At 43.0% G+C, this 13,570-nt stretch overlaps 1 protein-coding gene across 2 annotated transcripts in view; it reads right to left on the reverse strand.

The window, feature by feature from the left end:
- Positions 1-13,570, reverse strand: part of ASPH (aspartate beta-hydroxylase) — a 209,561-nt gene that overhangs the window by 47,768 nt on the left and 148,223 nt on the right. For both annotated transcript variants that reach the window (XM_040626070.1, XM_008706728.2), the window contains exons 17-19: positions 10,430-10,580; positions 7,656-7,792; positions 624-722 (exon numbers count right to left, since the gene is read on the reverse strand). In XM_040626070.1, the coding sequence (XP_040482004.1) occupies positions 624-722; positions 7,656-7,792; positions 10,430-10,580 (387 nt within the window). The remainder of the gene's footprint in view (positions 1-623; positions 723-7,655; positions 7,793-10,429; positions 10,581-13,570) is intronic.

Below are 13,570 nucleotides of genomic sequence, written 5' to 3' on the forward strand. Positions count from 1 at the left end.
TGCCCAACAGCCACGTGTGGCCAGTGGCTACCATACTGGGGCACCCAAATAAAGGACATTCCCACTGGGACAGAAAGTTCTGTTGAGTAGCCCTTAGCTAGACCGAGTGTGATTCTGGTGCATTTGCAAGGATTCAACCAGATACACAAGATAAAAAAGACAGCATATTTTAATCTGAGTATTTTGAGCTATCACATTTTCTAGGGTTTGACCTATTCAGGCAACACTTGTTACCATACTTAACGTAGGTTGTCACGAGTTCTGTTCAAACTAGACTGAATGTATCATCACACTGCAAACGGAACATTTGATGTATTCCTATATTTTGAAATATTATATTAGTAATTTTGGTCTACCCTTCCCATTTAAATAAAAACGAGTAGCTACAGTTTTAGCAATTTCTTCAGAACGTCTTCTCCAAGTAATCTCTGCTCACCCGGCTGGCATTTCTACATCCAACACGCTCAGTCACTGCCTGTGAATGTCGTGGTCAGAGGGTGTACATTTTGAAGATGAAAAGACTCAGCAGCACATGCCAATCAATCGACAATGCATAATCAAGGGAGTCCGAATGACTCAAAGGAATCAGAAGATGAAAGAGGAGGAAGCGCAGGGAGAGTTACCTTTAAATAGGGAATGCTCTCAGCGATTTTGTTCTGTGCCTTCAGGATAAAGCCATAATGCACTTTAGCAAAGCCGTCATTCGGTGTCACATTCAGAACCTAAACTCAAAGGAAACAGAAGACTATTGTAACTGATGACAAATTCTACAAATGGCTGTCAAAACAAATTTTAATTAGCTTTGCTGGATTATGATGTCACAGCTGAAAACACTTGTGTTTTGTCTCATTGCAATTTGTCTCATTGCAGGTTTAAACGCCCCCATTTCTCGTCAACTAAATGCTTGCACATCTATACATCAGTTTTTCGAGAATGAAGAAATGAACAAAAAGGCAATGACCATGAAAGTACCGATGAACAATGCGAATCAGCAGAGTATCTCTCAACTGATATGACCTCAACATTTTGTTAGTGATCAGGGAAAAAAATCGGCTTTAAATTCACCGTATGTCAAGTCGACTCTGAATGGTTATCATATATTTCTTTACATGCACGCTTCACACATTGCCTTAAATAAGAGCAAATTTAGACTTGCATTTGTAATATATGACAATCCGTTCATTTAACAGTAATTTCTTGAATGCCCAGACCATTTTAAGGACCGAGGATAAAGTGATGAGCAAATCCCATATTCAGTGATAAAACCCAAGTGAATATTTCATATAAGTCAAATCACTGTTTATTATCACATGCATTTCTTATGATTAAAGATAAATTATGCAGAATGCCTTTAAATTAAACATTAGCAGTGAGAAATCAAAACAACATTCAACTTGTGAAGCTGCCCAGACAAACTAACGCAAGGAGCGAGAGTGAAAGATGAAGGTCTGAGGTGAGCAAAGATAAAAGAAGAGTAGCCTGAATATCCTGTGGCTTCTCTTCATCTTTCAGCCTGAGTGGGAAACGGGGCCGCAGCCACCAGGGGCTCCTCACACAGGACCAAGTGTTCGGGAGAGGGGACCCCCGCCCCTTGAAGAGTCCACAGTGCACACTGCTGATACTTTAGAATTTTTCGGCTGGTATGCGGTCCTGCACCTCCTGCATTCACAAATGCAGTCGACGTCACCTTCCAAATATACTCAGGACCATGCCCTGCCACTTCCTTCACCACTGCCACCCTGGTTCCCATCTGCTTCCCTCTCCCCTACGTTCTCACAAAAGCCTCCTAACTGCGGGCCTTCTGCACCCCCAGTCCTGCTCTCCTGTGGCCCCTTCTCCACAGTGGACCCTGAATGAGCTCATTAAATCCTCTGTCAGACCTCATCCCCCCTCTGTTCAGAACCCAAATGGGTTCCATTTCAATCGAGTAAAAGCCCAAGTTCTAGGACAGTCTTCTGGGCCTCCTTTGAGCTGGGCCTCTCTACCTCTCTGGCCTCCTCTCCTAAGCCCCTCCCACCAGCCACCCTGGGGCACCTGGGACTCCTCGCTGCTGCACAGCAAGACAAAGGCACCCCTGCCTCAGGACCTCTGCATGTGTAGTACTCTTTTGACCCAAACACTCCTCTCAGACATCCAAATGGCTCACTCCTTCACCTTCGCAAAGTCTTTGCTCAGAGGCCACCATCTTGGTGAAGCCAACCCCCAACCATCCATATAAAACAGAACCAACCCCCTCTGCACGAGTGACTCTTTTGACTTCTTCCTTTTCTTCAGAGCGCTCATCACCATTTGACTTATGATCCTTTTATTTTTCCCACTAACATGCAAGCTGTGCAGGGATTTTGTCTGTTGCGCTCACTGCCGATCCCCCCAGTGCTTAGAACGGTGCCCAGCACATGGCAGGTCATCGAGAAAGCTACAGTAACTGAATGGATGAGTGCATGATGGGCTTTCCTCCTAACCAGATTTCTGAAAGCGTAGACTCTGTTTCTTCTTCACCTTCCAAGCACCTGTTACTGAGCTCAATGCTAAGCAAGAGCACAATCAGTACGTCTGGAATGGAACTGAATTGAGGCCAATCATGTTTCTGTCAGTGTAACTATGAGGGGACTATTGCGACGACTGCCACGACCAGAGGACAATCATCCTCTCAAGTCATTAACAACCGTATTCACTTGCCAGCTATTTCAGAATACACAGAGCTCTTCTAGGGTCTGGACGTACAAACATAAACGAGAGACACACTCTTTTCTCAAGGGAGGTCTCAGTCAGGGGAGGAAGACAGAGTCACAAACAGACAGTGGTCATACAACATGGCAAGCGTAGCCATGGGCATAGGCACAAGGCATGCAGGGGGTAAAGAGGAGAGCACCTAGCTCACGCTAGGGTTGGTGAGGGAAAGCAAGGTCTGAAAGGAGTTTAGGGAGAAATAGGAGTTCACCAGGCAAAGGGAAGATGGGGGAGCCGTGGGGGAGGAGGAGGCATTCAAGGCACAGGAGAAAGTGCGTAAAAAAAGAATAATGGACCAGGAACAGCAAAAGGGAGTGAGACCGGAAAAAGGGGGCAGGAGGCAAATCACAAAAGGTCCTGCGCTTATCCCAGTTTACACATAGATGGACAATGCATGTGTGTGGCTCGTATTATCTAGTGGTAATCACCAAAGCCTCCTGACATGACAAGTGGCTTTATAACATTTCTAAGAAAATCAAATTGAGATTACTAATATTATGTAGATTCGGTCTCTCTCTCTTTACATACACACAGCAGAGACAATGACAAAAAACTGTAGAGCTGACATTTCTGCTTGCAGGACAAACCCTCTGCATGACACAGCACCAGCAAAAAAACCAAAAATCATATCATCACAAATAAGACCGTATATAAATATTATCAAAACATCCATTTTTTTGACTACATGACCCAGTAAGTTCACTACTAGGTACTACTGGGTATGTAACCCCCCCAAAATAAAAACACGAATTCAAAAAGATATACGTCCCCCTATGTTTATTGCAGCCTTATTAACAGCCAAACTCTGGAAGCAGCCCAAGCGGCCACTGATAGAGGAACGCATAAAGAAGATGTGGTGTATACACACCATGGAACACTACTCGGCCATAAAAAAAGACTCAGAAAGAATAAGATCTTGTCCTTTGTGACAACATGGTTGGCCCTAGACGGTATTATGCTAAGTGATGTTAGTCAAAGACAAATACCATTTCACTTAATGTTGAATCTGAAAAACAAAACAAACAAAAAAAGCAGACACAGACCCATCAACACACAGAACAGACTGGTGGTTGCCACAGGGAACGGGGCTGTGGGGGTGGGCAAAACGGGCAAAGGCGAGGGGGAGGTAAGGCTCCCACTATGGAATGAGCAAGTCACCAGGATGACAGGCACAGCATGGGGAATATAGTCAGTCGTACTGTAATCGTGTTGTATGGTGACAGACGGTAGCTACACTCGCGGGGAGCACAGCATACTGTACCAAGTTGCTGAATCACTGTGTTGTACATGTGAAACCCATGTAACATTGTGTGTCGACTATACTTCAATTAAAAAAATATATAAAGATATGTGTATAAATATGTTCACCACAGCATTGTTTATTACAACAAAATAATTAGAAATAACCTATCCAACAGTAGTGGTCTATTTAATGCTGATACATCCCTGAGATACAATGCTTGGCAGCTGCTAAAAATTACATTCTAGAATAATTTTTATTTGAAGAATTTTTATTCAGTTATAAAAATTCTTGTGATGATATGATTAACATATACCAATTTAATTGAAAAAGACAAATGTATGTTCTGTGTATGGAAGAGACTAGAAGGACACATACCACATGTTATGTGGTATACATATATATACATATATATTTAGTCTGTATGTGAGAATGAGGCTACAAATGATTTCTGCCTTTTGTGCTAATCTCTGTTTTCCTTATTATCTGCATTAAACTTCTCTTAAATTTTGTAGTTAGAAAAGAGTTAAAAAAGTTTCAATCGATTAAGTAAAACATATATTTTTTAGTGGCTAGGTATGTTTTTGGCATTAAATGAAATTTAAAAGTATTTAAAACACTTCATCTTAAAACTTACTTGGGGGCATGTATATTTGATAATGTACAGCACACATTATTATATAATGCACACCCTGTATCATTACACAAACATAATGTATAAATACTTCCCATACATATCACAGGTGTTTGCTGGAGCATGTGTTACTGGAAGCGTACCCAGCCGAACATGTTTGAAGACCGCTCACTGCTGCGGCTGGGGGAGCCAGTGCGGAGTCGAAGCCGAGTGTGGGGCGGTCAGACTTGTGTTTTATGTTGATGAAGGCTGGAGGACAGCAAGCCTGCACAGGATAAATCTACCCTAGTTTAGGCAAGAGATGGTGAGTGCTGGGTTAAAAGGGAGAGGATTTGAAAGATATTCAGAAGGGAAAATTAACAGAAATTTGTGATGTGGTATCAGGCTGAAACTCCATGAGGGCGCAGCCTATGTTCACTTCCTTAACTACCATTTCCCAAGCTAGTGTGTGTGCGTTTCAGTAAACACGTGTGGACTAAGTGAACGGATACATGTGAGGAGTGAGTGCAGGGAAAAATCAGGAATATGCCTGACTCTAGACCATGGGTGGCTTGGGTCACTTGTCCTACTGCTAATGCAAAGGGGGGCAGCAGGAGCACCTCCAAAACTATAGTTGTCAGCAATCTGCCTCAAACCATCGTAAAGCAGTCTTGTTGGAACTTAGAGCAGCAAAACAAACAGACAGACAAAAAACCAGGGAAGGAACCAACAATGATTTTATTTATTTACTTACTTACTTATTTTTTTATATATATATTATTTATATATAAATATTTATTTATTTTTATTTATTTATTTAATATATATATATAAAGAAGATTTATTTATTTTAGAGAGAGAGCGAGAGAGAGTGAGCGAGCCTGGGGAGGGGCAGAGGGAGAAGGAGAGAGAGAATCTCCAGCAGACTCCCCACTGAGTGAGAAGCCTGACCCGGGGCTCAACCACAGGACCTGAGCTGAAATCAAGAGTCAGATGCTTAACCAACTGAGCGCCCCAGGGGCCCCCAATTATTTTTATAAATTATCAAAGATAAAAATCAACATGAAGAAAAGTATAAAATTACAGTATCGATTGTTTTCTGAAAATGATCTTTGAGACATAAACATATCAGGATAAACTTCAGCTAAGGACAAAGAATGCCTTAGATACAGCTTATTAACTTAGAAATGGGAGGCGGGAATAAAAGGCGAACCCCACACGTATTTTCAATTAAAGCTTCTTTAAAAAGAAACCCACTCGATTGTATAATCTGGCCCTATTTTAGATTTTCTGCATCGTGTTAAGCTTATTCAGATGAGATTATGATTTCAAATATATAAGCAACGGAAGATAAATTTTATTTTTCAAGATGAATTAAAATGTTTCACATATCTGAGATCTATTACCAGGTAAATACAATGAATATATTCAAGGAACATTCTGAGAAGTTGAGGAAGGACAAATCCATAGTGGGTGGGAGAACACAGTATGCTTTCAGAGCCTGCCCTAACCTCAAATGGGCTTGTCATCCAGTTAACACTCGATGACGTGTTTTGGAGGGAGGGAAGGAAGGAAAAGAGGAGAGAGGGAGGGAAGGCTACAATTTCATCTTTGAGGCTTCTGAAAGTGGCAGAATAACAGGTATATCTGATACAGTTGGCCAATTCTTACATTCATGTGATCCGGAATCGTGAGATACATGGTATTTCCCTTAAACCAGCTTTGCAAGACAGGGCACTAAGTGCTAGGTTTTGGCCATTAGCAACCACATCGCCCCACCTGGACTTCTTTTATGACCTGGAACAGGTACTTTCGGGAACGGCACACATTTTCAACACTACAGGATCAATCTGCTTTATGTAGATGTTAGACATGCTACAAAAAGCAGAAGTCTTATTTCTATCCCCTCAGAAAATACACAAATTACAACAAGGATGAAGAGAAAATTGTTCTGAAATCTGATGATCTTCAATTAAGCCTCCACGACGACAGAAGGGAGAAAGCACCCCTCTGCGAGTGGCCGCAGTCCCCAGACGGAGTATGAATTCACTGCACTTGACAGCGTTTTTAAACCAGAAGGAATCATATTGGCTATCACGAGCAGTAGCACGTTGATGTGAAATACAGCAGCTTGAAAACCACTGACCAAGACACCTACATTAGAGAGTAACAGGTAAATGTGTTCACCTTTCTTTTATGGAGGCATTAACTTTCTCCAGGTTCGAAGTTCATTGGGTATCCTGTTTATTCTATTCCAAATGAATTTCCTCATTACTGGAAGGAGACACAGTTTCCGAGACTTATAGTTACTTGCGACTTGGAGGGTATCTATTAAAATAACCATTATAAGGTAGAAATCCTTTCAAAGGCATCCCTGCTGGAGGATCAAAGAGTTACTGCCCTCCAAGAGGGGGGTAATCTACTCCACGTGCTTGAAAGCCTCCTGTTCCATAGTCTCTCTAGACCGGACTTTCGGTGAAAAAAAGGACAAGGTTGTGTGTTTTTCGTTTATGGAAAAACTGAGTTCTACTTCCTATCATGAAACACTCTTAGAAAAGGTGTTTATGAACCAATAAATATGAAGTTTTAAAACTATCACAGTTATAGCGGCGCCTGGGTGGCTCAGTCAGTTAAGCATGGACTCTTGATTTCGGCTCAGGTCATAATCTCAGGGTTCTGAGATCGAGCCCCACATGGGGCTCTGCGCTTAGCAGGGAGTCTCCTTGTCCTTCTCCTCCCCCCTGCCCCTCCCTGCACATGCACCTGTGCCTACAGGAGCTCTCTCTCTAAAATAAATAAAAATAAAATCTTCAAAATTCATTTAAAAAAAAACCTATCAATAATAGGGTGAAGGTTTTCATGTACCAAGTGTTAACTAAAATTTAAAATTTTCTGATTAAGGCAAAACAAGAGATGAAGACAAAATTTAGAAAATGTCAACTCTATGAATATTTACTTTCTCCTTAATTTAAAGTAAAGAAAGAGAGAGATTGGGTGTAATAAATACAATTTACCGGTGACGTTAAAAGTTCACACTCAAAACAAGGATGTGGTCAATAGGAGACTGCTTACCTCTTCATAGACCTTCTGAGCATTGTTATTATCTCCTACCAAGAGGTACCCCACTCCAAGGTCGTTCTTTAAAGACATATCATCAGGAAACAGTTGAACTAATTTCTGTAGGGTCATCAGGGAGCCTCTCATGTGACCTGAGTTGGTGGGAAGAGAAAACAACAACAACTCAACAGAAATAAAAACAGATCATGTACATCTTTGTACAGAGTCTACAAAGCACGAGAGACTATCCGATAGAACCCGAAGCCGCTGAAATCTGACTCTATCCACACCGATGGCCTCTTAGGACTTCAGGCAGCTGCGATGATCACCAATAACTCCTATAAATAAATTCTGAATATAATACTGATTATAAACATTTTATTTTATTTTTATCTTATTTTTTTAAGATTTTATTTATTTATTTGACAGAGACAGAGACAGCCAGCGAGAAAGGGAACACAAGCAGGGGGAGTGGCAGAGGAAGAAGCAGGCTCCCAGCAGAGGAGCCTGATGCGGGGCTCGATCCCAGAACGCCGGGATCACGGCCTGAGCCGAAGGCAGACGCTTAACGACTGAGCCATCCAGGCGCCCCTGATTGTAAATATTTTAAAGCCAGATCATTTTCTGAGTTCACCAACATTTATCTTCTTATGTCAAATTCCCTCTTTAACAAGTTTCATCAATTCCTTGAAAAAAATTTGTTTATCTTTGGTTTATCTTTGGTTTATTACAATTAACTTCAAGATTATGAACAGAGAACAGATAAAAAGTCTCACAGATTTCGGGTGTAGCACCCCGTGTGAGACTTGAAAAGGCACTGGGGTGTACTGCTCACGCTGCTTCCAATTAAGTGTCCTCATCTCCAGGTAATGAATGACCTAGTCGTGGAGCAAGAAGACATCATCTGGTATTAGGGGACCCTCTGGTGGATGATAGGGTGCTATGCACAACAGGAATCATGAAAACCCCAGCTGTGGAGATTTTTAAGGCTATGCGATGGAAATTTAAAATTTCTGGGGCCCAACTATCATTCCTCCACACCACAGCTGGAAATAAATTGAATGTGGGAAAACATACAAAATAAGACCAGTATAGGTGATAAAATTCGTTCCGTAAAGGGCTCTGTTGCCCACAAACCAAGTATTAGCCAAGAGTATGATAGGACGATCAACAAGCGAATACAGTTGTGTGTCCTGCTAACGGACACAACTATCTGGCATAAAACATCACCAGTTTATCCCACGGCCTTCTCCCCACTACTAGCCGATCTTGGATTGGTTTGCTCGGTGATTCATTCCCCCACTCACAAATCCGACTCTACTTTTCTGTACGTTCCCTTCCCCTCTACTTGCCCAACTTAGGTGCACACTTTTCCTCTGCTCCTACTCTTCCCCTGTTAACTACTGCAAGGGCCCGGGTGAACATCCCTTCTGCTGCCCTCCCTGAACCTGTTACTCTGCATCACGCAACCCTATCCGACTGGGAGTAAACTTCGCCACCTTGTCACCTTCAATAAAACCTTCTCCCTACAATCCCCTCCTCATAGAGCCCCCTTTCATGAACTTGCCTCGTTCTCATTTGGAGGAAAAGACTACATTCAAGTATTGAAGGACGGTTGCCCAAGGGGGTTAGATGTATTTGTAGGCGGTCCTTCCCCCGGGGCCAGGAGTGAGGGACTCAACGCAAAGTTTAAGAGGCTGCCAAAAATGCAGTCATCCAGAGCTCTGTGCGAAACTTTTATGCATTCTTCCTAAAAATCAAAATTACTGTAAAAAATCCACAATGAAGAAAATATCAAAAATTCAGAGGACAGAATAAGTAAACAGTGCTTAACGGAGCCATACTGGAGCCTGAGGCAAGAGGAAAACTCGGTGATACTCATGTGCCCCAGGCGAGCGCCCCGGTTGAGAGCCAGCCTTGCCTTTTCCGTCCTGTATGGCTGCTGTATGTTCTCCTTCTTCTCGACTGGCCCTTTTGCACAGAAGTCAAATGGACCCTTTCTTCTAGTTTCTAATCATCCCTTGGGTACTGCTCCTATCAGACTTTGGTCATTTTCTAATGTGACATAACTACCCTTAATCCTATCCCTCGGGAAAGTGGTAACAGGGTCAGGTGACCTTCGGCATCTCTTGTACGAGCCTCTCCTAGTAGCATCAACAACTTGTTCACGTAAGGTATCCAGCCACTAGCGCCCACCTGAGTGCTTACACATGGTCTACATTCTTCCGTCTGCTTTCTGACAAGTGAGTTGGGAGAGAATCCGAAGCCTGGTCATAATGAAGTTAGGTTAAGCCTAGTCTTACTTGCCTTTGGCACAGGCACCTGGGTCAGAGAGGATGCTTTATGCCGCTCTTTTCAAAGCACTGGCAAATCTACTTAGTGATTTTAGTAAGTTTTTTTCCTATCATTTTCCTTGGTATAGAGTCAAACTTTATAGGCAAAATTTTTAGTGCCTGGAACTCCTAATATTCCATCTTTTATAAAAACTGTTCTGATAATTCCAACCTCCACGAATCAATTTGTTATAGTTAAGACAGAAAAGCTTCCAGCATCCCATCTGCCTCGGCTTTAAAATTGGGGGGGAGGGTGGTTAGTGAGGAAAAGGTGGTAACATACCATCGGCATCTTTGTTAAGTATTAAGGTTAGGACCGCCATGTCTGTCTAGGACCCATTCAGGTAAATTACCTAAAATTAGTTATGAAACTCAGGTTCTCTCCTAGGTAGCTACGCTCATCTGAGAGTACACAGCACGGCATTTGGTGCTGAACGAACTCTTAGTCTGTCTTACCCAGAAATTGCTGTCTGTCTGAACGCCGCTTCAAGGTCAGCTTCAGCAAGTCCGTGGGGACATCGGGCAGGCTGGCCACCTCCTGGTAGGTTTCGATGGCCCCACGCAGCACCTCGTTGCTCCTTCTTTTCTCAGCCAGATCGTCTTCACACTAGAGGAAGTCCCCACAATGGATAAATGTCCCAGGACATGCTATATTTGTAATCACCCAAAATACGCATGTAAAGTTAATTTCTGGACACATATGAAAAGCAATTTGAGACAGATTAAAATTTTCTCTTTATCAAGAGATTAAAAAGCAACACGATGTGCTATCTCAATAAGAGGAAGACGAGTTAGCTACCAAGCTACAGATGAGAAAAAAATATCAAAGCCAGAATAATGCATCTATGCTGGGCTGGTGGAGATCTGTATCATGTTATACATTCATATTACACAGACAGGGCTGCAGTCTGGACTTCCTGTTCTCTCAGTAGTTTGTCTGTATGTTCACTCATTCATTCAACAACTTCATCCAGGAGCCATGTGGCAGGCAAAGTAAACAAAACAGATAAAGCCCTTCTCTCATTCTGCTTCACTGTGAAGAGAAAGACAATATACAAATCAAAGTACTATGTGTCTCGTGGCCACAAGTGCTGGGGAGAAAAAACGAAGCAGGCTGAGGAGTGCTGGCAGTGGGGCTGTGGGAAGAGTTAGTTTAGACAGGATGGCCAGGGATGGCCTGAAAGAAGGGAGGGAGTGAGGCATGAGGCTCTCTGGGGGAAGAACATTCCAAGGCAGAGAACACAGCAAGAGTGAGGCCCTGGGTGGGGAAGTGAGGGGGAGGGGAAAGGCTGGGACAGGAGGTGGGGCAGGGAGGGCACTGGCGGAGGAGTGGTGGTCAGGTAATGAAGAACGTGGTAAGCCACTGTCAAGTCCACTAGACTACCTCTATGTGACATGGAGAGACAGCAGGGGTTTTTGACATACTCTGATGTCCGTGGAAAGGATCACACCAGTAGTGGGATGGAGAACAGATTGAAGGGGTGGTGGAGGAGCCCAGGGGCCAGTTAGGACGCTCTGCCGGGAACGCAGACCCAGTGATGAGGATGGTTTGGACGATGGTGGTAGGAATGAGGTGGCACGAGGTAGGCAGATTATAGATACATTTTGAGGGTCAGAGTCAACAGGTTTGCAGGTGGGCTGAATGCAACAGAAAGGGAGGGAGAGAAGTCAAGGATAAATTCAAGGGTTTTGGCTTGAGTGATTCCCAGATGGAAATGCCATCCCCTGAGAATGTGCAGACAGGGCAGCAACTGGTTTGCAGGCATTCAGAATCAGGAGTTCCATTTTGGACGTATTAGACCCAACATCTAATAGGTACCCAAGTGTTGAGGCTGGATAGAAAGGTATATGTATGTGTCTGGGGTTCAGGAAAGAAGTCAGAAAGACAGGGGAGGGTCCGCAGAAAGAACCGAGAAAGAAAGGTAAGAAGAAAATAACAACAAAAAAGTGCTCTGGAGATTAAGCGACAAAATGTATCAAGAGAGAGTGATCAGTCATGTTAGAAGGGCCATCAGGTTGGGCATCTTAGTCATGACGCTGGCTTGGGCATGTGGCACCTCTCATGGCCCCAGCAAGAGCATTTCTATGGGACAACTGGGGACCCAAGACAGAATGGAGCAGGATCGCAGGAAATCAGGAGGAAAGGGTGCAGACAACCCTCAACAGGAAGCAGAGAAATGGGCCAGTGGGTGGAGGGGAATGTGGAGACCAGGGAGAGGTTTTTTGTTTTTGTTTTTGTTAACAATGGGAAATACTACAGCATGCTTCTAAGCTGATGCAAAAGAGTCAGTAGAGAGGGAAAATGTGATGACACAGAACGAGACACAAAAATCAGCATGCTGTCCTTCAGCAGGTGGGAGAGGATGGGAAAGGGACCAGAACGGTTCGTCCATGCTGACAGGCGGGAAGGCGGAGCATAGGGAGCAGGTGGAAATAGGCTGTGAGGGCTGTAGTGGGATCATGTGGAAGTTCTCTTTGGATACTTTTATTTTCTTAGTGAAATAAGCAAGATTCTGCACTGGAGATTGGGAATGGGGAGTGAAATACTGGAGCGAGAAAGAGGGGAATGTGTAAAATTATAGTCAAAATCTCATCTGATTTAGTAAACAACAATTTGAAGATTACCACTTGAGGAAAAATGATACCAGTTGGAGGCTACAAGTTGCATATAAAATGTTTTTCTCAGAATATCCTACTTAACATGTTTACCTTTTTGAAATAAAATCTGTGCTGCAGTCAATATATAGCTTCCCGAGGAACCAAAGTAAAGCACAACTCCACAATCTGAGGACCTGGTAAGAAAACGAGCCATTCCTCCCCGATCCCAAATCAAAAACAAGTAAGAATCAGCACAAATTGATACAATCTGCAGAGAGCTTTTCAGAAAACAATACGTCAAAGAAATAACTTCTTATGTGTACTGATTAGGTAAGTTTCCCAAGAGTCGATGAGGGCTAGGACTGCAGCAGTAGTCAAAGAGAGAAGTGGACAGACTTATGAGAAAGGAAAAGTGATCGGGCAAAATCTCTAGATTAAAAAAGGGCAATTCACCCTTGCTTGATAGAAAAAAAGCTTCAGAATATACCGCTATCCGTTCATATCTGTAAACGGTCTGTCTCCGTTATAGACTTACCAGCCAAGAGAGAAAGTCCAATGTCAATGACCCAGACTGGTCATCCTACCCTATGGCCTTCGGTGTATTCATATGCTGGCTTTTCTGTTTAGGCATCAGTTTCTTGTGAGTTTGGCTATGGTGAGTTAACTCCCTAAAACATGATCACTCATCGATGACTTCTGAGAATGACTGAGTCCTGGGGCTGAGAGAGCCCTTTTAAGACAATGTAGTTCAGCCTTTTCAAGCTACCAAATAGATCCTGGATCTGGAGGGTCTCTTCAAGGTCAGTGCAAGGACAAATGTCTACCAAGGTAATCCTTCTCTACAGAAATTGGAATAAATATCAAACTAAACTCAATCTGAAAAGAGAGGAAGATGATACAATTTATATACCTTGTTTCCTCCCCTCCACCCACCTCAAATTCCTTCATTTTAATGAAGTAAAAACATTTTACAACTTCCAGAACTGGGAAAATCTCGGT

The sequence above is a fragment of the Ursus maritimus genome, unplaced genomic scaffold, assembly GCF_017311325.1.
Source record: "Ursus maritimus isolate PB19 unplaced genomic scaffold, ASM1731132v1 scaffold_9, whole genome shotgun sequence".
In the NCBI taxonomy this organism is placed as follows: Eukaryota; Metazoa; Chordata; class Mammalia; order Carnivora; family Ursidae; genus Ursus; species Ursus maritimus.